Source organism: Tenrec ecaudatus, chromosome 18 (genome assembly GCF_050624435.1).
Source record: "Tenrec ecaudatus isolate mTenEca1 chromosome 18, mTenEca1.hap1, whole genome shotgun sequence".
Lineage (NCBI taxonomy): Eukaryota > Metazoa > Chordata > Mammalia > Afrosoricida > Tenrecidae > Tenrec > Tenrec ecaudatus.
Genome location: NC_134547.1, coordinates 39,769,621 through 39,794,955, shown reverse-complemented (window position 1 = coordinate 39,794,955; position 25,335 = coordinate 39,769,621). Strand labels below are relative to the sequence as shown.

At 40.5% G+C, this 25,335-nt stretch overlaps 2 protein-coding genes and 1 pseudogene across 2 annotated transcripts in view; all 3 read right to left on the bottom strand.

Moving 5' to 3' along the window:
* The window catches only part of HEATR3 (HEAT repeat containing 3), a 68,082-nt gene that overhangs the window by 7,346 nt on the left and 35,401 nt on the right, over window positions 1-25,335 (bottom strand). Inside the window, exons 10-13 of the mRNA XM_075536593.1 lie at window positions 25,090-25,172; window positions 23,898-24,034; window positions 5,898-5,986; window positions 293-436 (exon numbers count right to left, since the gene is read on the bottom strand). Of these exons, the coding sequence (XP_075392708.1) occupies window positions 293-436; window positions 5,898-5,986; window positions 23,898-24,034; window positions 25,090-25,172 (453 nt within the window). The remainder of the gene's footprint in view (window positions 1-292; window positions 437-5,897; window positions 5,987-23,897; window positions 24,035-25,089; window positions 25,173-25,335) is intronic.
* On the bottom strand, window positions 8,997-9,352 carry LOC142431544 (large ribosomal subunit protein eL43-like). The gene has a single exon (XM_075536547.1). It carries the CDS (start codon window positions 9,297-9,299, stop codon window positions 9,021-9,023), a length of 279 nt encoding a protein of 92 aa, XP_075392662.1. The 5' UTR covers window positions 9,300-9,352; the 3' UTR covers window positions 8,997-9,020.
* On the bottom strand, window positions 16,649-18,431 carry LOC142432527 (large ribosomal subunit protein eL18-like; annotated as a pseudogene).

Sequence of the window (25,335 nt, the reverse complement as noted above, 5' to 3'; positions counted from 1 at the left end):
GGAAATATGCATACTTTTAATCAATACCACAGGAAAAAGACATCTTTAAAAATTTTGAAATTTTGTTTTTCACTGAAGGCACGTTTATTTTGGAAAAAGTATGTTTGGATTAAAATTAAATGGCAAAATGTGACTCAGCTTTTCAAGAACCAAACCAATGATCAAGCCAAAGACTATATTCTAACAATAATGCCTACTGATGATGTCATACTTAAAAAATAGTACAGGCACATGAACTCTATGCCCATTTCTAATTATTTCACATATTATTGATGAAAGGGAATCGTCTTACCTTAAGAGTTTCAAGAGTACCATCTTCTTTGGCTAGGACGCTGCCAGTGATTCCTAAAATACTAACAACATTTACCCTAATTCTAGTGTTACTATTACAAATGCCTGCTTTGCATAACATCATCAGCTGATCAGGAGTCATGCACTGTTGAAAAAAAAAGAAAGCACTTACAGTGTTAAACCCAACCAAGTCCAACAGCATGTAAAGAGGCTGTAAACTTCTAAAAATGACAAACTCTGATAAAAGATTATATGTTCTAATTACTCCCAAATATATCTGTGTTTTCCTAGGTAAACTGAGGCCTGGTCACGTCACTGCCACTATATGCTATACAGGAGCCTATCCAGGAGCTTCAGTTCCTATTAGTTTCATTGAAGACGTCCTTTCATTCCAGATGCACACAAACTAAGGAGATTCTAACTTCTTCCTTTTATACCCATCTTTTTTTTAAAATACCAATCTTAAGTCTTGGAAAAATGTAACTTGGATCATGTAGTTTCAATAAAACACAGCTGGTTTTATACATGATTAGGCCACCTAGGAGGCACACATTGTTTGCGACAACCTGCTACTATAAAGGTTGGCAGTTGGAACCACCCCGTGCAGTAGAAACAAGTTCTTGACTTTTATAAAGATTACAGCCAAGAAAACCTTACAAAAATTCTACTCTGGAATAGAAAAGGCTGCCATGAGCCAGAATTGACTTGATGGCAACAGATTTTAGTGTTGTTTCCTTTTTTATATAAGGGGAGAATTTCCTTTGGGATGTACAAGTGTTACTATAAAGTATTAACGACTGTAAAAGCAAACGAGCGCCTTGAATTAGTGTGTTTTCACCATGCAGTGGTGATCTTAAGTGACTATGACCGTACATTTGGCAGGAGGTATCACGAGCGGGCCAGTGCACACGTCAGGTTCCCAAGCTATCTACCCCAAGGGGTCATGATAAGGTGGTGAGGCCTTGCTACGTGGAGCCAGACAGTGTGATTTCAAACCCCAGCTCCAATACTTACCCCTGGGCAATTCCACCTGGGTTACTTAATCCCACTAAAATTCCCATTTCTCCATCACTAAATTTAGTCATACAATTAACTGTAGTAAAATGTTGCTACAAGGATTAAGATAATGAATGTACTCACTAATTGTTATTTACAAAAACACTGAACAGGTCCAAATCATCAAACTAATATACGAATCATTTCATTAGTTCTGCCAAATCTAACGTGCCAGGTTTCTCAGAAAATACCCAAATGACAAACATCCTGCCAACTTTTTAAAAGATTTTTTATACTTATGATAAATCTATCACCAAAATTGTGAAATGCCCAATAACAAGTTAGGAGTAGGGAGAATAAATATAACCAAATATAACCAAACTCAAAGTTGATTCGCTCATGGCAACTGCCCCTGTGAGTTTCCAAGACTAACTACGGGAGTAGAAAACCCCATCTGTGTCCTGTAAAGGGGCTGGTGGTTTCAAACTGCTGACCTTGTGGTTTGCAGCCCAATGAGTAACCATTGCATCACCAGGCCAAAAATAAAGTGCCCAGTATCTCTCCCAGTTAGTGTACAAACCTTCACAGTTACAGTACACTACTGTCTGCATACCATGGGCAATCCCTCGAGGATGCTAAATTGCTGTTTTGACATGGTGTTAATCAAAGTGTGTGGAATTCTTCAAAAGAGTAGAGAGATGGAAATGCCATTTTTAGAAATATATAGACCTAGATGGAGGCTATGTCAAAAAACAGCTTCACATTTTGATTTATTTAATAAAGGTGTCTATGATTTCATAGGAATACTTTTTAAATTATCTTCACATGGGGAAAACTTTTTTTTTCCTTTTTAAATAAAGAGTATCTAGTAGTCTTGGCTGTTAATCAAAAGATCGATGGTTCAAATCCACCAGATGCTCCCTGGGAAAAAGATATAGCAATCTACTTCCATACAGACTACAGCTTGGGATCCTAGAGGCGTATGGACAGCAATGGCTCTGGTACTACACCACACTTTCTGTTTACTTGTAACACACTAAAGGCATTCCACCTCATCTACGCAAGCCCAGAGGCACTGCTTCTGCAGAGTAAGTGGCTAAGGAAGGACTGAAGACATGCCGAGAGGGCGATGGACAAGAACTGCAAAGCCTAATAAATGGAAGAATCACGTGCATGGATACTGCAGTCATCAAGAATGATGACAGGACAAGTGAGGAGTGAATTATCAGCAAATATCTTCTAGAAAAAAGGAATGCCACGGGGGGCAGCAGATAAAGGAAAAGTGGGTAATATGACCTTAAGCCACGTTAATCAAAATAGAAGGATAACAGAAAGGAAGGAGAAAGTAGAGCTTAGAACAGTATTCGAACACTTTAGTAGGCATAAAAATCACTAAGGTGTTTATTAAAACACAGATTATTAGGTGCCTCACAAAAGTTTTTATGCTTTAGAAGTCAAATTTAAGGTGCCAGAATTTGCCATTATATACAATGAAGAGACCATCAAATCAATAGATAAATGGTTAAAATGATAGGAAAATCACAAAGAAATGCAAAGGCCCCTAAAAACATATGAAAAGCTGCCCAGCCTTGCCATAACAAAGAAAATGCAAATTAAAACCAAGACATATTTTCTCTTCTGTCAAACTGACTAAGATCCAATAGTTTGACAGTATACTGCTAGTTAAGCCATGGCAAAACAAACACTCTCATATACACTTGTGGGGATGAAAAATGGTTCATACTGTAAGAAAGATAACATCACAATACCTAAGGACTCAGGTGTGCCTGCCCCAAGTCACGTTATTTTCAATTCCATACGAAAGTTGGACAACGATTAAGAAACATTGGAGAAGAATTGATGTCTTTGAATTATGGTAATAGGGAAAAATATCTAAAGTACCATAGACTGCCAGAAGAATAATTAAGCTGTCTTGGAAGAAGAGCAACCAGTATGGCTTCTTAGAAGAAAGGATGGCAAGAGTTTCTCACATACTTTGGTCATGTTATCAGAAGACACCAGGCCCGAGAAAAGGAGACCATGCTTGGCAAAGTAGAGGGTCAGTCAAAAATGGGAAGACATTCAACCAGAAGGACTGACACAATGGCTGCAAGAATGGGCTCAAACACATAACAACTGAGTACTGTGTACGACCAGGTGGAGTGTTTTCATCTATTATACTGACTTAAGGTTGCTGGCTGAGTTGGAACCAATTCAATGACATAACAGCAAATCACAAAAGAACTTTGGTGACACCATGTTGCTAACTATAACGTCAGTGGTTCAAATCTACCAGCCGCTTTGTGGTAGAGAAATGAGGCTGTCTGCTCCAGTATCTATACCTCAGAAACCCAACCAGCTGTCCTACTCTGTCCTATAGGGTCACTGTGAGTTGGAACTGAAGGATCAGTATAAAATCATGATTTATATGTCTGCTTCTAGTAATAATTATTTCCTAGCTCTATCAACTAAAAAAAGGCCTAGAAACAAAGATAGCATGATAGCAATAAACATTCCAAAATTCAATTTCCCACTAAAAGGAATAAAGGCTTCTTGGAGAAGTAAATGAATCTAGGTTTTAATTTTTAAAAAAGTGCAAGTCTAAGTTTTTTTTTCTGGATTCATGTCAGAGAAACACAGGAGTTAATCTGAAGGGAATTTTACAATCTGATGATGGGAAAATTTTTATATCAAATGGAAAGATTTTAATAGAATGAAATACAAATAGGCAAGGAAAAGGAGCAAGAATTCATAATAATATGAAAAAAACCCTTGTCATTTTTATAATATGTAAGGTATGGACTCAATATTCTGGGGTTAAGAAAAAGGAGAGAAAAGGTGATTAATACACTTGTCCTACCTTTTTGGGTACAAACTGTATAATTAATGAGAAACTTCTTATTTACAGAAGTATAGCTGGTAAATGTGAAAGGAAGGACAAATTTGCAATCTCTAATGAAATTATGACCACTAATTGTGAAAACCTTCAGGCAAACTCATTGATTAATCTTAGCCGTCACTATTTATATAGTGATGGTGTAATTTAAGATATTCAACAGGGAGCACAGATATTAGAATTATGAATTACTCTTGCCAAAACTGAACTTGAATCTAATTATGCCTCTAGATCAGTATTTCCTTAGCGGGTGCTAGGATGGTCCAGGGGGCCGATGCCTACACTTTAATCAGGAGTGGGGGTATGTTTGAGTAATTTTTTTCTCCCCTAAAAGCAGGATGTAAACCAATTAAGTTTGGGAACCTATGTTCTACACATGTACCTCTTAGCTTATAAAAAATGGGAAAGATAGGGGAAAATGTTAAGTAACATCATCATTACACTGGAATATTACCCATCAATAAAAAATAACAACTCTCTTAAACACTGAAAGACATGGATAAAACTAGAGAACATTATCCTTGGCAAACTCAGTCAATATTATGAAGATATATATATTTTATAACACCTTATTATAAATAAAAAGCAATGTGGTTTAAACAACAAAAGGCAAGACTTGGATGACTCAGAGGCGGCCAGGCTGGTATGAGAACAAGGAGAGGAGGGATAGGATAGTGAGGAAAGATGAAGTCACAATAGGGAGAGGGGGAAAAGGCAAGAGAACCACACTGATGGAGGATTTAACAAGTTGTTGTTGATTTCATTTCTTGAGATGGACTGTGTAAATATATAGAGTGGACTTTAAAAACAAATAAACAAATTATCCTTCACATCTAAATTTTGGTCTGAGTAGCTGAAAATTTTTAAAAAGAGGAACAATACAATTGAAATGAACTTGGGAGTCTTTTGTGTAAAATAAGTTCATTTCAAACAAACAAGACAAAAAACCATCAGGATAAATCAGAGATTATGTGCAATTCTATCAACAAAATTAATTTCTTCAATGAATGGGAAAGGGAAAGGAAATGCTATAGATTTAAGAAATTAAGATGCCAAAATTCTACACAACTGTCTTGCTAATATTCTGATTTGAACAAATCAAGGGTAAAATTACATTTTAAACCAAGCAGGGAAAATTGAACTCAACAGCATATCAGATGATAAGAAATACGTGTTAGTTTCAGGTTTTCAATTAATGGTACTGTAGCTATGTAAATTGTTTAAATTCTCTGTCAGAAATATATGATATGTCTGCAGGAAATAGCGTATCTAGCATTTCCTTTAAAATACACCAGGTAAAAAGTTAGGGAATGAATGAAGTAAACATGGCAGGATAGTGATACTGTCGAGGCTTGACACGTGTGGGTTCATTATACTATTATCTCGAGTTGTAGGAGTGTTTGACATCTCCGTATAGAAGAAAACACTATTTAAATGCAGTAAGGCACCTATCAGAAAAACATGCAGCTGGAGAGCTTTGGAGTGTCAAGAAAATGCTTTTGAAAATTTCTGCAATAAAATGTTAAAAACTTTATATATACAAATATGAACAGGAAATTACATGTAGAGGAATTCTACAATCAAAAATAATCTCTGTGTGTCCTGTGGAAGGAAAAGGATGAACTTTTACTTTTTAATGTGCTGGTGAAAACAAAGATGATGTGTGAGATGATGTGTGATTCTGGGAATACAAATAGGTATTTAAAATTCTTACCTGAGAGATGTTCTTGGAAGCCATTGTTTGCAAAAGGGCCCTCAAGGCACTACTTACAGCTTCAAAAAAGTCAGTATGTTTAGTGACATCTAAAACATAAAAAAAAAAAATGAAATACAAAATGTGTCTTTAAGCTATTTTGCAGAAAACAATATAAAGTTAAAGCAAAGCAGACAGGAAATGTTAACACACTACTATTAAAAAACAAAGCAAACAAAAACACCACTTTTGATGTTTAAGCCAAAACTTTGGTTGTCGCCCCCTGTAAAAAATATATTCAAGTTTATGTTCTTGTGCCAAAACAAAATTAAGATTCTGGGCCACACCCTCCCTAGAGTTGATTAAGACCCTTCAAGAAAGCAATAGAACTGCTCCGTAGAGAATTTTCGAGGCTATAAATCTTTACAGGAGGATACTGCCTCACTGTTCTTCTGACAAGCAATTAGAAGCCCAATGCTTAATACATTACACCATCTCTTAGAGGATGAATTTTGTCCTTTCCTGTCCACTGCCATCTAGTCGGTTCTGAATCTGAGACAAGGGGTGTTTCCCCAGTGCCTGCAGAGGGTCACTAACAGAGGGGTCGCAGGGAAATCAGGCATCCATGGGACACCTATGGAAAAATCCAGAATTGGGCATGTGCAAACTAAGCACTCTAGCTCAGGTATAACCTCAAACCTACCATAGTCTCCACCTAGGGCCAAGACATCACACAGGTAGACCTAATTCAGCCAGTAGAATTAGCTGGGGATTTGAATAAGAGCTGGCTGCAAGAAGCCTGGGGCTCTATTTTGTGGACTCTGCTCCTGTTCAGCTGCAGATGGAGGGTGGGGTCTCCCACATGCAGACACATAAGTGCAAGCATGTCCCCTCAGGGCCTGCTAGGCCACAAGCCCTCTAGGGTTTTACGCTCCCCAAGTGGATTTTCCGCTCCCAGTTTTGAAGCCCAGGTTTTGCGTGACCCAGCAAGCTTTCCTGAAATAGTGTGTACCCTTTCAAGACTGTAATACCTGAAACTTCCCTTTCCTCCATAAAAACTCACTTGGATTACAAAAGAGCTTCTGCCGAGGACTGTGGGTGGGGAGGTGACGAACCAGTCAGTGTAGTGTAGCACCGATGAAACATACAATTTTCCTCTAGTTCTTGAATGCTTCCTCCCTGCCACTATCATGATCCCAATTCTACCTTACATAACCGGCTGGACTGGGAGATGTACACTGGCACGGATAGGAACTGGAAATGCGGGGAATCCAGGACAGATGAGCCCCTCAGGAACAGTGGTGAGAGTGGCGACATGGGGAAGGTAGAGAGAGGGTGAGGGAGAAAGGGGAAACAGATGACAAGGTTTACATATAACCTCCTCCCTGGAGGACGGACAGCGGAGAACTAGGTGAGGAAGTCGTCGGATGGTGTAAGATATGATAAAATAATATTTATAAATTATCAAGGGTTCGGGGGAGGAGGGAGTAGGGAGGGAGGGGAAAATGAGGAGCTGATGAGAATGATGATGGAACGTATGTATGAATGTGCTGGACACAAATGATGTATGTACGGATTGTAAAAAGAGTTGTATGAGCCCCTAGTACAAAATTTTTTTTAAAAAGAGCTTCTGCCATGTGAATTCTTTCAGCGTGTGAAGCAAAGAACAGAGGTAAGCGCTCCAGGAATCTAACATCCTACCGGATTACAGTAGAACTGTCCCTGTGTGTTTCAGACTGTAAATCTTTACAGGAGCATCTTTCTCCTATCCTGTTCCTGGGATCTATAAATGAAAATACCCATTGGTATTAAGCTGACCTTGACTCCTAACAACTCTCTAAGTTTGAGCAGGGCTGCCTCATCAGTCTTCCAAGGCTGTGCTTGTTAGAAAAGATTACACCTTTTCTCTTAAAGAGCAACTGGTGGGGTTTTTTTACCTGACCTTTCAGTCAGCTCCTAAGCAGGTGGCCACTGAACCACACAACTGCTTTAAGGATGTAAGAGGCAGAAAGATGCTCACCTATATTGTATTGACAATGCAAAAGAAATATGTGGATCATAACAAATTATGGATAACATTGTAAACAATGGAAAATCTAGAACACTTAATATGGAACCTCTAAATCAGGAAAAGTGTACATCAGGAATGTATCTTTCAACCACTTTTGTTCAATATGCATGCCGACCAAATAATCCAATAAACTGAAGTATATGAAGAAGAATGCAGCATTAGGATTGGAGGAAGACTCATTAACAGTCTGTGGTGCCCATATAACACAACTTAACCTGCTTAAATTAAAAAGGACTTTATATATTTACTGGTAAAGATGAAAGACAATAGCATTAAAAAAAAGACGATAGCATTCAATGAAAAAGATGAATGAGGTTGGTATGAATTGGAAAAGTCTTGCTAACACCTAACAATACACTAAGTAGAAAAATTATAATGCTTAATGGGTAAATGACAGACACTTCATGAAAGAAAACATCCAGGCAGTAGATAAAACACTCAAAGAAATGTTTGCAATTACTAGCTATTGTTGTTAGGTGCCAATGAATCAATTCTGACTCGTAGCAAACCAATGTACAACAGAATGAAACATGGCCTGGTCTTGTGCCACATAACTGTTCTTATGTCTCAGCCCATTTTTACAGCAACTGTGTCCATTCATCTTGTTGAGGGGCTTCACTTTTTCACTGCCCTTCAACTTTACTGAGCATGATGTCAGTCTTCAGGGACTGGTCTCTCCTGATGACATGTCCAAAGTCTGTGAGACGAAGTCTTTCCATCCTTGACTCAGAGGAGCCACCTGGCTGTACTTTTTCTAAGATGCATCTATTTGTTGTTTGGGCAGCCCCTTTGTTCAATGTCCAACTTTCACGTGCATATGTGCCTGAAAATGCCATGGCTTGGGTCAGGCACCCCTCAGTTCTCAAAGTAACATCTTTGCTTATCAACACTTTAAAGTGGTGTTGTGCGGATTTGCCCAATGCACTGCTTCCTCCTTTGATATCAACTGCTGTTTGCTTGAATGTGGACTGAAGCGAGATAAAATCCTTGACAACTTTCCATCTTTTATTTCTTTTTTTTTAACATAAATTAACCCATTTATTACAGGCCAGAGGTTTCAGATAGTGGAGCTTCTACTGGTCTTTCAATTCCTTCAGTCTTCTGATGGCAGACTTTACTGTTGCAGCAGAGGTGGTATTGTAGGTCCAGGCTCCACCGGCAACTGTCTTCATGCAGGAACCGCAGTGCCAGATGCCCACGGAGCGTCTCTTCATCTTAGTTTTGCCGCAGAAGGAGCAAGTGTACTTGGCATGTTGGCTGATTTCAATTTTCTTCACCATTTTCCTGAGGGAGGCGCCGTAACGGGTCCCATATTTGCCCACGATCCCGACCTTCTTGGTGCGTTTGGCCATCTTGCCGCAAACTAGTCCCGAGCCAGAGAGGAAGGGACGCAGCGCGCAGACGTGGTTTTAGGCGGACGGGCCCAATCTTTTATTTCTTAATTATGATGTTAACTCTTCATCCAGTTGTGAGAATTTTGGTTTTCTTTATAGTGAATTTTAATCCACACCGAAGACTGCAATCCATGATACTCATCATGAAGTGCTGCACATCACAAGCGTATCACAGATTGCTAAAAAGCCTTCATCCAATCTTGATGCCCCCTTCTACTTCATCAGCATATAGAATGAGTAAGTACAGGGAGAGGACACAAGACCGTCACACGCCTTTCCTGATTTTAAACCATGCAGTGGGTTCTGTTCAGCTCTGCTACTTGATCATTTCTCCCACTTGCCTTCACTACTCTACAATTAGGAGCAAGTTTCAGTCTTTTCTGATGTCCACTTGTTATGTCTGGGCACAAACTGTTTCTTAATCCATGCACAGGTTCTGCATGAGCAAAATTAAGTGTTCTGGAATTCCTGTCCTCTCAAAGCTACCCACATTTTGTTAGGATCCATATAATCAATGCCTTTGAATAATCAATGAACTAGAAGTATACGAGAGGGTACCAAAAGAAAAAAAAATGGAAAAAGTGCTCTGTTCGGCAGAGCTTTCACAGTATGCATTTTCCCTGCTAGGCAAGCATCAAGTGCACCCAGTGGCATCACCTGGGAAGGTGCTTTCTGGTCAGAGTTAAGTTTTTTGTAAAAGCAGTTTCACTCCAACCTCATTTTTTGTGATGGCTGATTTAAGAAAATAGTGTGCAGCTGTGACATTTTGTTCCTGCTCAGGAAAAAATGCTGCAGAAACTATTAGGATATTGAACACAGCTTACAAGGGCAGCACAATGGGAAAAACTCAAGTGTACAAATGGCTTTCAGGTTTCAAAAAATGTGAAATGTTGAATGATGACAAACCTCATTCTAGACATCCATCAATTTTCCAAATGTCCGAAACTGTCGACTCAGTGCATTTGGAGTTTGTTCCACCGGGTCAGAATGTTAATCAAGCTTTTTATATAGAGGTTCTGAAAAGATTGTGCAACAGTGTGTGACAAAAAAGGCCTGATTTGTGGCAGATGGCAACTGGTTCTGCCACCATGATACCGCACCTGCTCATACAGCCATCTCAGTGTGCCAGTTTCTGACACAAAAAACAACATGCCTCTCTAACCCCACGCAGCATAGTCACCTGACCATGCTGTGTGATCTCTTTGTTTCCACGAACGCAGAGGGAAACGCAAGGACAGCAAATTTGACGACGTAGAAGAGGTGAAGAAAAAAATGAGGAGGTGCTATCAGCCACCCAGATGAACTTGAAAAATGTTTCCAAGAATGGAATTGCAGATTTGACAAATGTATTAAGTGTACTAGAGAGTACTTTGAATGGGATAAGATTGTTTTGTTAAAAAAAAAATTAAATACATAGCTTTGAAAAAAAATCCACTCTCTACTTTCAGCCAAGATGCAGCTGACATCAGCAATGATATTCCTTGTTCTATGTCCTCTTCTGAATCCAGCCTTAACCTCTGGCAATGGATTGCTACACCATTGTTGGGTAATCTTCAGCAAACTTTTACTTCCATGCCTCAATGACACTGTTCTATAATGTGAACATTTTATTTGGTCATCTCTCTTTGGAATGGGTATAAATATGGATTTCATCCAGTCAGTTGGCCAGGGAGTTGTCTCGCAAACTTCCTGGCAGAGGTGAGCAAGCGCTCCCAGTGCTTCATCAGCTTGTTGAAACATTTCAATTGCTATTTCCATGAGTTCACGAAGCTTTGTTTCTGACGCATGCTCTCAGGGAAGTTGGACTCCTGCCTTCAGGACCAGCTTCTTGCTCATGTGCTCCATCTTGAAATGGTGGCAGATAGACTAGTTCTATTGGTACAGTGACTGCGTAGTCCTTCCGTCTTCTTTGGATGCTTCCTGCATTATTCAGTATTTGGTCTATAGAATCTTTCAATGCTGCAACTTGAGACTCGGATTTTTTCCTCAAATTGCAGCATTTTGATTTTCTAACTCTAGGTCTTTGAACATCATTATACTATTTTATTTTCTTTTCTCAAGCTGCCCTTTGAAATGTCTGTTCAGTTCTTTGACTTCATCATTTCATCCATTTGCTTTGGCTACTATATGATTATGAACAACTTTGAGTGTCTTCTGAATCCACTTTGAGCTTTTCTTTCTTCCTGGTCTTGTAATGACCTGTTGCTTTCTTCATGTATGATGCTCTTGATGTCATCCTATAGTGCATCAGTCTTCTGTCAGTGTTTTATGCATCAAATCTTCTCTTGACATGTTCTTGAAATTCAGATAGCATATACTCAAAGTCATTATTTTGGTTCTCTTGGACTTGTTAAATTTTCTTCAGCTTCAACATGAACTTACTAAGGAGCAATTGGTGGCGTTCTACGGTTGGCTCCTGGACTGGTTTTAGCTGCTGCTATTTGAGCTTCTCCACAGTCTCTTCCCTCATATGTAGTCAAATAAGGTTCTCTGTACTCCATCTGGAGAAGTCCATGTGTACAGTTGACTTTTGTCTTGTTGAAAAAGTATTTTTGTTGAAGTCATTGGTCTTGAAAAATTCTATCATGCAATCTCAAGCTTAGTTTCTATCACCAAGACCATTATTTTCCAACCACTGTTCCTTCCACTGTTTCCAACTTTTGCATTCAATCACCAATAATTTATGCACCTTGACTGCATGTTTGATCAATTTCAGACAAAACCTTTGTAGAATTCTTCAATTTTTGCATCACTATCTATGATGGCTGGTGTACAAAGCTGAATTGTGGTACTGACTGGATTGCCTTGCATGCAAATGAACATTATCCTATCACAGACAGCCTGGCACTTCCAGACAGATCTTGAGGTGTCCTTTTTGATGACGAGTGCAATGCCATTCCTCTTGAACCTGTCATTACCAACATATTCCAATTTTACGCTTTTCTGATTCAAAATGACCAATACTGGTCTATTTTGGATCACAAGTACCTAGGATATCAATCTTTATGGGTTCCATTTTAATTTTTGTGACTTCCAATTTTCCTTGATGTCTATGTTGAACATTCCAAATTCCAAGAATAGATGTTCCCAGTTGTTTCTTCTCATTGAGCAATTGAAGGTTTAGAAGGATTTCCTCTTGAAGGCTTTACTCTCTTTCTTCATTCTGGTTGCCTCTACTCTGGGAAGGCAGCACATCTTCTGGCAATATAATATCTCTGACAATGTTCTACCATTCATGAGGTTCTCAGTAACTGGCAATGTTTCGATGCTATCCACACGTTTTCAGTGACTAATTCCTCTGACGGGGGAAGTCTTTTTCTTCAATCTATTTTTAGTCGGATGAGACATTTCACTGTGTTTCACCCTGCTGTTAGGTGAAATACTAATGACATATCCCCCAGCACTATACACAAGCCATCAAAGCACAACAAACTGAAAGACAAGTGGTTGCATTAGATTAGAGATGCAAGTCAATATTATAATAAGATATCATCTCACCCCTGCAAGGAAAACTTGTGTTGATCAAAAAATGGAAAGAAAAAAGAAAGGTGAAGTTGTGCAACATTGGAATTCTTATACACTGCTGGAGGAATATGTTGTAACCACTGTGGAAAACAGTACGGCCCTAAGATGTAGTCAATTACTTAATATGACCTTTCTAGCCTCTATGCTTGTGACATTTCGGCAGTAGTTCTATGCTAATGGATAGGAGTACGCATCCACCTCAGTAGCGAGAGTGAAACCTTTGTTTCCTTGGGGTATGGTTTGCTGAAATTCAAAAAAACACCACCATCATCAAAGCCATCTCACTGTGGGTAAAAACCATCTTAGAAGCAGAACATAGAAATCCCAGGCCATTGGAAGAAGAGCCACCAATGGAGTATATTCAAGATCTGTCTGATGTGGTGGAGACAGACCAGACATATCAGAGCCTGTGACAGAGACTATGGGACAGAACAAAGGAGCCAGGCTGAGACCAGAAGCCGAGGTAAGGAAACCATGAGACACATAAGAGCAGCACCAAGTCTATGAGACTGTGAGGTAGACTAGCAGGCTGACTTCATGGTCCCTATAGGGAAAGGTCAAGGGACCATATGGCTGAGAGGCTGAAGACTGGAGAAAGACTTCACTGCTGGCTGAGGAGAGGCATAGCTGTGGACTAAGAACTTCATCTTTAATGTTTTTTTGGTTCTGGCTGGTTAATTTCTCCCAATAAAGCCGGCCTGAATCATGAGTATTATCTATGAGTTTAATGTGATCATTGCAATGGATTATCAATCCAAAATGGAAGTAAGAATGCCATGAAAAGAATGGCTCATATCTGACAGATAAAGAAGGGCGGAGGGTAAAGGCAAGAGTTTGACCTTTGTCTCCTGGCAACAGGGACACCAGAGGATAGAGCTCACCCTCTGAACTGTTTTTTATAGGTTCTTGTTCAAAAGGCTACAAATAGAAATACCACCTGACCCAGCAATCTCACGCCTAAGTAAATATGAGGCCAAGTCAAAAAGTATTCTTCTCCTCTCCCAGTTCACACCGACATACTTCTGTTGTTGCTATTCAAGTGCTTAAGCATGTCTCTGCAGTCAGTGGAGGGCTGTAGACAAGGCCTTTCATTAAAACACGGTATTCTCATTAGGGTGTGCGATAGTTTATTGTGCCAGCCTGGCCGATAAACACAAGTAGGATTAACTGAAGGGCAGAGGGATAAATGGCTCGGTGAGCCTCGCCTTGCTTGTTCTGTGCCTCAGTTTAAAGGGGTACACTACCTGTGGGATGCCTAGCCTGTGGACTGTGTCGCTGTAAGTTGAGGTCCCTTTAAGACCATACGATTAGAATGTTCGTCTCTGGAGCTGGGGACCGACAGTTGGTGACAGTTGGGGACCTGCCTTGCTGTTTGCTGCCTGGGTATATATAGCCCAGCTCTCTCTACAGAAGGGGACTGGCAACTGGCGGCTCTCAAGCCTTAAAGGACTGCTAGTGTCTCACTGCTTTATAATTTAACTGTTAATTTCTTGTATTATCTATCTGTATATAATTTAACGGTTCATTTCTTGTATTATATATCTATCTTTATAAATATATTTATATATAATTACTAGCAATCTGGTCTTGTCTCTCTAGAGAACCCTGTCCAACACAGGGTGCTTTAAAAATATTTTTAAGGCCCATCCAAACAGTGTCATCTGAAGAGACCTGCTGGACCAATAACACTCAAGGCAGAAAGGTCAACTCAGAAGGCTTTGACAAATGTTTTCTGGAATTCCAAAGAGGTAGTCTTGCTCAGTCTGTTCTAAGGACATGGGGTGATCATGGGAGCTCATCATGAAGTTTTAAGGAAGAAGAAAACTGTGATGAGAAAAAGGACCAAGAAAGTTAAACCAAGGAGTTTGTCCCCTTATCCCAACAATGCAGTTTCTCTGAGACACCTTACCCTACCTTTCCTATAGCCCTGCTCTTGCACCTTCATGCTTTGTTTGTTCTCCATCTCAAAGAATACTGAAAAGGTACAAAATGTGAGTCCCTCAAGAATGCCAAAATTACTGTTAATGGTGTCAATCTAAAAGTGCAGAATTCTTCAAGGAATGGTTCAAAACAAAACTCAAAGTCCCTGCTATCAAGTCAATGCCAACTCACAGTGACTTTACAGGGCAGGGTAGAACTGCCCTTGTGGGTTTCTCAGACTCTAACACTCTACAAGAGTAGAAAACCCATTTTTCTTCTGAGGAGTGGCTGGTGGTTTTGAACTGATGACCTTGTGGTTAGCAGCCCATCAAATAACCACTACACCACTGGGACTCCTTCAAGAAATGGTTAGAGATATAGAAACACTGACTTCTGAAATGTATAGACCTAGATGGGAGGATACGCTGACAAATAATAGCTTCACATTTTATATATTTGCTTAATAAATATTTCTATGATTTTGTATCTATACTTTTTGACCTAACCTTGTATGCTTGAGAAATACCAACAGAGACACAATTACACATCTGTATACCATGCTTACTGCAGTATACTGAGAATAGTAAAGAGATGGAAACAATGCAAGCGCTTATCAGCAAAATAATGGAAATAAACTATGGCATATATACACAATAAAATACTCAATGTTCAAGAATAACAATGAATTCTCTAAACATCTCATAATATGGATGAACCTGGTGGACATCATGGTGAATGAACTAAGGGCAGATCTATGTAAGACTACTATTACATGTACTTTGACGTCACCAGGAGAGATCAGTCTCTGGAGAACGAAATCGTGCTAGTTAAGAGTAGGCGGACAAGAAAGAGGAAGACCTTTGACATGATGGATTGACACAGTAGCTGTAACCGTGAGCTCAAACAAAAGAACGACGGCGAGGACGAGGCAAGTGTACACAGGGTTGGTATGAGTTGGAATCAACTCGAAGGCAACTAACAGAAATAACTTATATAAAATCAAGAATAGATGTAAGTAAATATAGCATAAATCACTAACTAGATAGTACATGTGCGTTAATTTTGGTGAAAGAAAAGGAAATACACAATATGGGTAGAATCAGCACAACAAGACCAAGGTACATGAAGACACGAAGAAGGATACAAGAATAAGGGACAATTATAGTAAATTCTTTAACATAATCCTGCAATAATAGTAACAGCAAATAATGTATGGATATAAAAAGCATATAAAATAGTGGGAGGCTATATAGTAATATATTCACATGCAGATATAGTTATGGTTGTTGACATTTCTACATATGTATTTGTAAGTGCTGCATGTATACCCATATCTATAAAGATGTCCCTAGGGGGCATATTTGTGGAACTTTCTTAGACACAGCCAATCAATTGACGGGACTAAACTACTGGGCTTGAAGACCAAGGACCACATCTAGGTCAACTGGAAAAATTCATAAAAACAGTGTTCACATCCTAATTTTGTGAGCAGCAATTGAGGTCTTAAAAGCCTATCAACTCCCATCTAATTAAGGAAAAACTATTGGTCTCTTTCTATCTGGAGCAAAGATGAGGAAAAACAGAAATTCAAGGAAGCAATTACACTTAAAAGGCTCACGTGAACACCAGCCCTCAATAGCCTGACACCAAAAGTACAACCTCTACCAATCTCTGACCTGGATCATACAAGGTCCCACAAAATGTACTGCTATGACAGTGGAGGAACCACGGAGGCTACTGCCCTGAAACCTCCCAAATTTAGAACTGAAACTACTCCGTAAGATGGATAACATGTCCAAATTATGTGCAATGAAGTTTCACCAGCCTTGTTGTTGTTTTGTTGTTGAACATCCACAATCTTTTTAATAAAGGACGGGATCTGGAGTGGGTTTTGTAGCAGTGGCTACATGCTCAAACCTTCAGCCCTTGGAGTGGACATATGGTTTGGTGTGGCTGTGGGGGGCGAGGGTTGTCCCTAGAGCCTTGTCAAAATGCCTGTACACCTTGCGGCTCTTGTGTGGACCAGACAACAGGACAGTGCCACAGCCCTTGGAAGATTCCAGTGCCAGCTGGTGAAAGGAGAGGATCTTGCCCCAGCCTGGAGGACGCGACTCGGGGCCTGGCTGCTCACTCGCAGGGTGCATACCTTCAGGTTGGGCACCTCCTGCACCAGCATGTCATCTGTTATGGCCCCCATGACCACAGCGGTCTTGTTTTCTCAGTCAGGAAGCTTCATCACCTGGATCATCCGAGACACGGACGGGGGGAGAGTGAAGGGGGCAACTGATGGGGGGGGGGGCGGTTGGTGCAGCTCACGAACAGCCTCTTCAGCACAACCTGGCTGGAGGTGGAGTTGGTCCAGAAACCCGCACAGCTTGAACAGGAGGTACAGGGAGATGGCATGGCTCTTGGGTTCCTTGCGGCAAACCTTTCTTTCCTTGTAGTGGTGGATGTCAACTCCCCTGATGGAGCCTGCTGCTCAGCCAGGTCTGGAAAGAGGATGCCATCCTTGTTTCTAAGGAGCATTCTCGCTGTCCTTCTTCAAGACAGATGTCTGCTGTTCTGGCAGTCCATAGTATTTCTCACCAACGTCTCAATGTTAATACAGCCTTTCTCCTCTGGTCTTCCTTATCATCTAGCTTGCACAGCATCTAAAAATATCATGGCTCGGGTCAGGCAAATCAACTTCCTCTTTACAGAGGTGCTGTGTAGATCTGCCCATGAAGTACATTATCACTGATTCCTTGACTGCTGCTTCCATGTTGCTAATTGCAGATCCAAGTAAAATGTAATCCTTCCTAATTTCAATCTTTCCACCTTTCATCATGACGTTGTCAATTGGTCAAGTTGTGAGGATTTCTATTTCGTTTACATTAGGTTAGAATCCATACTGAAAGTGCAGTTTTTACTCTATTAGTAAGTACATCAAGTCTTTTCACAAGGAAAATTTGTCACCTGCATGTTGTAGGTTGTCAAGAAGCCTTCCTCCACTCTACATGCCGTGCCGCAGTCTGCACAGGGTCAAGCTTGCCCGGTATTTGCTCAGCTTACGAAGATACATCTTCGACACACCTTTTTTTTTTTTGCTGCTGCAAAAGGAAGCTTTATTGTTTCCATTTGGTCCCCAGCTGGGGGGAGGGGCTCCAGGGCGGTGGTGCTGCGGACGGGTTCAGGCAGAGGGGCTAAGGCCGGCCGTGGGGAGGCAGAGGGCCCCGGCAGGTGGCTCGGCGCCGCAGGTTCCTAGTCTTCTTTGAGAGTGAGCCTCTCGAAGAGATCCTCGCCCAGGCCGGCCTGGGGGCTGGCCAGCCTGCGGAGGTGGGTCAGGTGGTCGCCCACCTTCTTGAGGAGTTTCACCTCCTTGTCCAGGAAGTGGTTCTCCAGAAAGTCATAGAGATGAGGGTCGGTGTGAGTGGACCCCACAGCATGCAGGTCCAGAAGAGCCTGGTTGAGTTTTTTCTCCAGGGCTAGGGCAGCTTCCATGGCGTCCAGGGTCCGACCCCACTCATCTTGAGACGGCTTCTGCACATCCTGGAAGAGGGCGCGGCCGCCGCGCTGGTTCTGCAGCTTCCAGAGACGCTCGGCCCCCTCTCGCTGCTCCTTCGCCAGCTCGCTGAAGAAGTGCCCCCCCGCCTTCCAAGGCCACATCGTCGCAGTCGAAAAAGCAGCTCAGAGAGAGGCAGGTGTCAGAGGCCCGCAGGTGCAGGTTGACCAGACGGATCTGAGAGGTCATGGTGCGTCGGTTTGGAGGTCACCACACGCCAAATAAAAGTGTCCGCTGGTCCCAAGAGGAGGGGCTGGCCGAGAAGATGGTCCCCAAGTTACGTCCGGAAAGAAACCTGTTGCGTGGCAGAGGGTTGGCGGCAGGGAGTCCCCGGATCTGTTCCGTTCAAACACTGTTGAAGCAAGACACAGATCCACGGGGCGAGCTTCCCTTGACACACTTTAAACCATTTAATAACCCCTAGTTCTCTTCCAACAATAGCCTCTTGGCCTGAATACAAGTTTTGCATCAGTACAATTTTTTGTTCTGGAATCCCATACTTCTCAATACTATTTATATAGTTTGCTATGATCCATAGAATTGAATGCCTTTGCATAATATTAACACACAAACATCTTTTTGGCATTCTTTACATTCAGGCAAGATCTGACATTGGCAATTAGAGGCCTCTACTGAATCCAACTAGAATTTATGGCAGCTCACTGTTGTACCTGCTTTTTATATTTATATTTAGCTAAATGGTACTTGCATGTGATATATTAATGATATTGCTTGATAATTTCCACATTCTGCTGGGTCTCCTTTCTTTGGAATGGGAAAAACATGGATCACTTCCAGGCAATATGCCAAGCAGCTGTCTGCAAAAATTCTTGGCATATACTAGGGAATCTTCTAGCGCTTCATCAACTTGTGGGAACACTGCAGTTGGCGTCCTATCAATTCCTGGAGTCAACAATTTTGTTTCCTCAAGTTGTCCTTTGAAAGGTTCAAGTACACTTTTAAAAAAATCATTTTATTGGGGGCTCATACAATTCTTATCACAATCCATACATACACCCATTGTGTCAAGTGCATATGTACATTTGTTGCCATCATCATTCTCACATTTGCTTTCTACATGAGCCCTTATATCAGCTCATTTTCCCCCCTCCCTCCTCCCTTCCCCCTCCCATATGAACCCTTGATAATTTATAAATTATTATTATATTGTCATATCTTACACTGTCCAACATCTCTCTTTACCCACTTTTCTGTTTTCCGTCCCTCAGGGAGAAGTTATATGTAGATCCTTGTAATCGGTTCCCCCTTTCTCCCTCACCTTCCCTCCACCCTCCAGGTATTGGCCACTCTGACCGCGGGTCCTGAAGGACTCATCTGTCCTGGATTCCCTGTGCTTCCAGTTCCTATCTGTAACAGTGTACATCCTCTGGTCTAGCCAGATTTGTGAGGTAGAATTGGGATCATGATATTGTGGGAGGAAGCATTTAAGAAGTAGAGGAAAGTTGTGTTTCATCGGTGCTACCCTGCACCCTGACTGGCTCGTCTCCTCCCCACAACCCTTCAGTAAGCGGGCAATTACATTCTTTTATATAATAATTTCTAACATTTGCTTTAGCTACTTTATGCTGAAGAGAAAACTTCAAAATCTCTTCTGACATTCACTTTGGACTTTCTAATCTTTTGAATGAGATCTTTTGCTTTCTTCATGAACCATGTTCCTGGTGTCATCCCACCACCTATGGCTCTTCAGTCATTACTGTGCACACAGGGTTGCTATGAGTCAAACGTCACCTAACAGTAGTCTGTTCTTAGTTAGCCTAGAAGATACGCTGAAACCTGTTCACCATGGTTCAACATCTTAGCAATATGCAAGCCACTACAATGCAACAAACTGACGGGCAGGTGGGGAGTACTGCCCCTGGGATATCTATCTAAAATGCTTAACCATGGTGGTGGGCCATGGCTTTCCTTTAATGACGCTAGCCAGTGAATACACAAATAGTTCGAGAGCACTTGAAAACTACATCTGTGGGGGAGACAGAGGGAGCAGAGCACATCCTGGCCCACTAAGCCCTGAGGATGATATTCCTGCTCACAGGAACCAATGCAGAGAGAGGACCATATGGCCAGCCACATTATGAGACACGATGTCCTTCACTGATCCATAGCACTATGGGGTACAACACTGGAGACACAGTGCAGGAATAGTGATCGATCTGACCCCACCACACTGAGGCGAAACACTAAGGGCGTGCAACAGAACAGCAAGGGGAACAGAGCAAAAAAGACTTTGGGGCTAGAGCATAGCACCCCTTCAGACTAGACCAGAAAAAACACTCCTAAAGGTCAACAAACAGACCTTGAACTATTTACAGACTTTTCTCTTTTTGTTGTTTTGTTTTCTTTTGTAGCTTTGTTTTGCCCTGTCTTGTTTTTGGTGTATATTATTATCTCTGAAGGTCCATCTGGATAAGACAGGCGGGATAAACAATGTGGAGGAGAAAACAACGGAACAGACAATTCCAGGGGGACATGGGGGAGGGTGAGATGGCAGAAAGTAAGTGGGTGTTAACAAACCCAGGGACAATGGAACAAGTGATCTAAAATTGATGGCGAGGAAGGTGTAGGAGGCCTGGTAGAACTTGATCAAGGGCAATGTAACCGAGAGGAATTTAAGAAACCCCCATGAAGGCTGAACATGACATTGGGACAAGAGGAAAGTAAAAGGAAATAGAGGAAAGAACTAGGGCAAAGGGCATTTATAGAGGTCTAAATACAGGCACATACATATGTAAATATATTTTTATATGATGGGGAAATAGACCTATGTACACATATTTGTAGGCTTAGTATTAAGGAAGCAGATGAACATTGGGCCTCTACTCAAGTATTCCCTCAATGCAAGGATACTTTGTTCTATTAACCTGGCATTCACCATCCTGACACGATTGCTGAAGACTATGGGGGTGCATAAGCAAATGTGAAGAAAGCTGATGGTGCCTGGCTATAAAAAGATACAGCATCTGGGGTCTTAAAGACTTGAAGATAAACAAGCGTCCATTGAGCTAAGAAGCAACAAAGTCCACATGGACGAAGCACATCAGCCTGTGTGATCACAAGGTATCATGATAGGATCAGGTTATCAGGCATCAAAGAACAAAAAATCATGTCATTGTGAATGAGGGGGAGTGGGAAGTGGAGATCCAAAGCCCATCTGTAGGCAAGTGGACATCCTCTTACAGAAGAGTCTAGGGGAGGAGATGAGCCAGTCAGGGTGTAGTACAGCATTGATGAAACATACAGTTTTCCTCTAGTTCTTTAATGCTCTTCTCCCCCACATCATGATCCCCATTCTACCTTAAAAATCCAGCTAGACCAGAGGATGTGCACTGGTACAGATAAGAACTGGAAACACAGGGAATTCAGGACAGATAAACCCCTCAGATCCAATAATGAGAGCAGCGATACCACGAGGGTAAGAGAAAGGTGGTGGGAGAAAGGGGTAACCGATCACAATGATCTACATAAAACCTCCTCCCTGTGGGATGGACAACAGAAAAGTCGGTAAAGAGAGACATTGAACAGTGAAAGACATGACAAAATAATAACTTATAAATTATCAAGGTTTTGTGAGGTAGTGTGGGGGAGCGAGGGGGAAAATGAGAAGCTCATACCAAAGGCTCAAATAGAAAATGTTTTAAGAATGATGATGGCAACAAATATACAAATGTGCTTGACATAATGGATGTATGTATTGTGATAAGAGTTGTACAAGCCCCCAATAAAATGATTAAAAATAAATTAAAAAAACAAACTACATCTGTGGCTTGACAAATTAAAGGGTCTTAGAGGCGTATTACCACCTCTTATTAGTTTCTGAGTAATACAGATCAAATTGCCGATTAATTTTTTAAAATCTATAACTTCTAAAAGAAGCACAATTAAACTTACAGTACCGCCTATGTTTTAATAGACTACAAACCAGACATTTAAAAAGCTAAAGACCAGTTTTTGAATGTTTACAAATAAGCTTGCAATCGTATGTTGATCTTTTAAGAGTTCAATTCTTCCTTAAAACAAGCAACCATAGATCAAAATGGGAGCATTTGTAGATTGAAGCACTGAAGACAGGAAGGGACAGGAAAGACAGACAAATAGAAATGATAAACAGGGAGTTAGTGGAAGGAGTGCTGTTCATTGTGAAGACTGCAATCAGTATTACAAAATAAAATGTAAAACAGGTTTGTGCAGTAAGCATTAGTCCAAATAGTAATCTTTAAAATCTTATACTTAACACTCCAAAAAGTACTAGACAGTCCACAATGAAATATAAGTAAAGCAATCAGTTTAAAATGTGGAGTAACTTTTGAAAACCTAACCACAGAGCAAATATGACATATCTTCAAGCTTCCCCTTAAAAAGTACTAAAGTATTCTAAAATAGAGGAGCTGAGAGAGCAGTAGATTCACACTTCCCCCAGCTGACCTTAGCTTCAAATGTATGTCAAGTGGCTGAAAGGGGAGAAAGGCCTTTACTATATAAAATAGTTTTTCTTCTTGTTGTATTTTTTTTGTTTGGTTTTATTTCATCTCCTATATTTTAATGCAGCAAAATTAAAGGAAATTCTAATATAATAAAAGTCTACTAAAAGAACATGCATTAAATCATGTATATGACCAGTTATTTCATAAGAATCATCTAAGGTATCTTTCAAGGTTTTTGTGCAAAAATGAGAGGTAATTCACATGAGAAAATTGCACCTTAAGAGTTTTAATGCACCAAAAACGTGGAAGTGTTTGCAGCGTCCTACCATTTTCCTTAACAACATACAAATACCCATTTTTACATCCACTGGAGCTCTCTGAAATCCACAAGAAGCTGGCAATATTGACTTACTTTTGGGTAAAGAAATGGGTGGCTGTGGGATAAAGGAGGGAGCTAATCAAATATAAATCAAGTCATGGGCAAATCTGAGAACAGAATGAAGGCTAAGCAAGGTGATAAACATAAATTAAGTAACTGAACTGTTCAAATAAAAATTAGTTAAAATTTTGAACATTATGAAAGGGTTTCAAAGTTTGTAGAAAATGGAATGAAAAGTTAGGAGGACATTCCCATAAACTTTCTGAAGCCCTTGTATTTACTACACACACACACACACACACACACACACACACACACACACACGGGTGGTGTCTTTAAAAGTGTGTGGGAAAAGTCCCCTATCTTTTAATTCCATTTTCTACACACTTTTTGAAAAATTTCTAAACATTTTGCTGCTTCTTCATATTAAACAAATGATTTTATACTATTATTTCCCCAAATAGTTTAATAAAGGCTAATATTTACACTATTTGTGATTCAGCCTTAATTAATCTGACATAATTAGATATAAACATTTTTTCATTATAAAGAAAATCAGAACTTAGAGGTCGCTTCCACGTCTTGTCTGGATTGGCAACAATAAATGCTGTCCATGATGATTCTTAGCAAACAGGACAGCTTTCTGCAGGTTGGGTTAGAGTGGGCATAATCACAAAGTCCAAGTTCCTGCCCATTCAAAATTCTGCTCCATTCACAGTCGTTCACAGTAAGGGCTATGTTTTTACCTGGCTGAGAAAAGATAAGATGAGCAAAATGCTGCGCAAGTTTCTGGAGGGCTGGAGCGCCTCCCAAATGGTCCACATCCAGGAAGGAAATCAGGCTCTGGAGACACACGAGGGCTCTACACTGAATAGTGTTCATTCTGCAAAGGAAGTGAAATCACAGAAGATGTTGCTCTAAGCCTGACTTAGTGAATTTATTAACCAAATTTAGTGTTTCCTTTTAACCTAATCATCAGGTCTGAGAATGCGTCTAACAAGGAGCCCTGCGGGCACCGTGGGTGCATGTGGGACTGCAAGCTGCCAAGTCAGCAGATGTAAACCACAGGGAGCTCTGGGGGAGGAGGAGGAAGTTTTCCATCTTGAAAAGATTTGCAGCCAAGGGGCAGGTTCTACCCCGTCCTAGGGGGTAGCTGTGAGTCAGAACAGACTCCATGGTGGTGGGTAGAGCCGTTAGTAAAGAAGCTAAAAGCCAACTGTTGATGTGTCCTAAGTCAAATTGCTTGAGTACTCAGGTGTCATTCAGGTGTCAAAGAATCTACTTCATAAAATTTTTATGCAAGATAACAGTTTTAGTTTATATATAGTAATCAACCTTGAAATCACTTAGTAGGCAAGAAACAAACACTGCTAGCATTCTTGGCCCATTTACCTCTTCCAAAATACACCTCATTTTCCTGAGCCCCCAAAGGTAATGAGTCTCCAAACGTTTAGAGGAGATATTCCCTTAATATGATTACCACATATGTATGCATGCATTCCGAAACAATAGTTTCGTTTTCCCTGCCTTTGATTTTTTATATAATGTAAACACAGTGCATATAATTGGTGCCTCTTTTTTGGGTGAAGGAGATCAACATGGTCAGTTTCATCTAAGTTATGACTAAGTCTAACTCAGATCGTTTATATTGCTGCATATATTCCACTGTTTTATTATGCCTGAATAAAGCCACTGATGGACACTGGGGTTGTTTCCAAGTTCAGAAACTTGTGATTCACATAGCTGTGAACATTCTCATATAATCATATGCTGGCATTTTCTAGGATATACATGCTTGAACAGATGTGTTGGGTCTTAAAGGAGTCAGTATCTTCTATCTAATAGAAGATTATTCTATTTTTCTTATGACACAATAAAAATGTTCAATATTTCATATAACATAATAAAAAGTTTTCTTGAAAATAAAAAAAATCTTACTTTCTAATCAAAGGTTTCCAAGTGGGGCTCTTAGAACACATGTCGACAGCAATGTTGTTTGGAAAGGCAGTTTTCCCAATAATCTAGATTTAAGACAAGCAGTAAAGCAACAGGTTATCAGATTAGTCAATTTATAGAATGCGTTATAGAAATTCCAACATATCATGCTTAGTGAAATGATTAAACCTGTAAAAAATATAGACTTTCTAGTCTGCTTCTCGTAATCTAAATGGTGCTGCTTCTCAG

Coding starts and splice junctions, on each gene's coding strand:
- LOC142431544 (XM_075536547.1), bottom strand. CDS start 9,299: ATGGCCAAACGCACCAAGAAGGTCGGGATCGTGGGCAAATATGGGACC.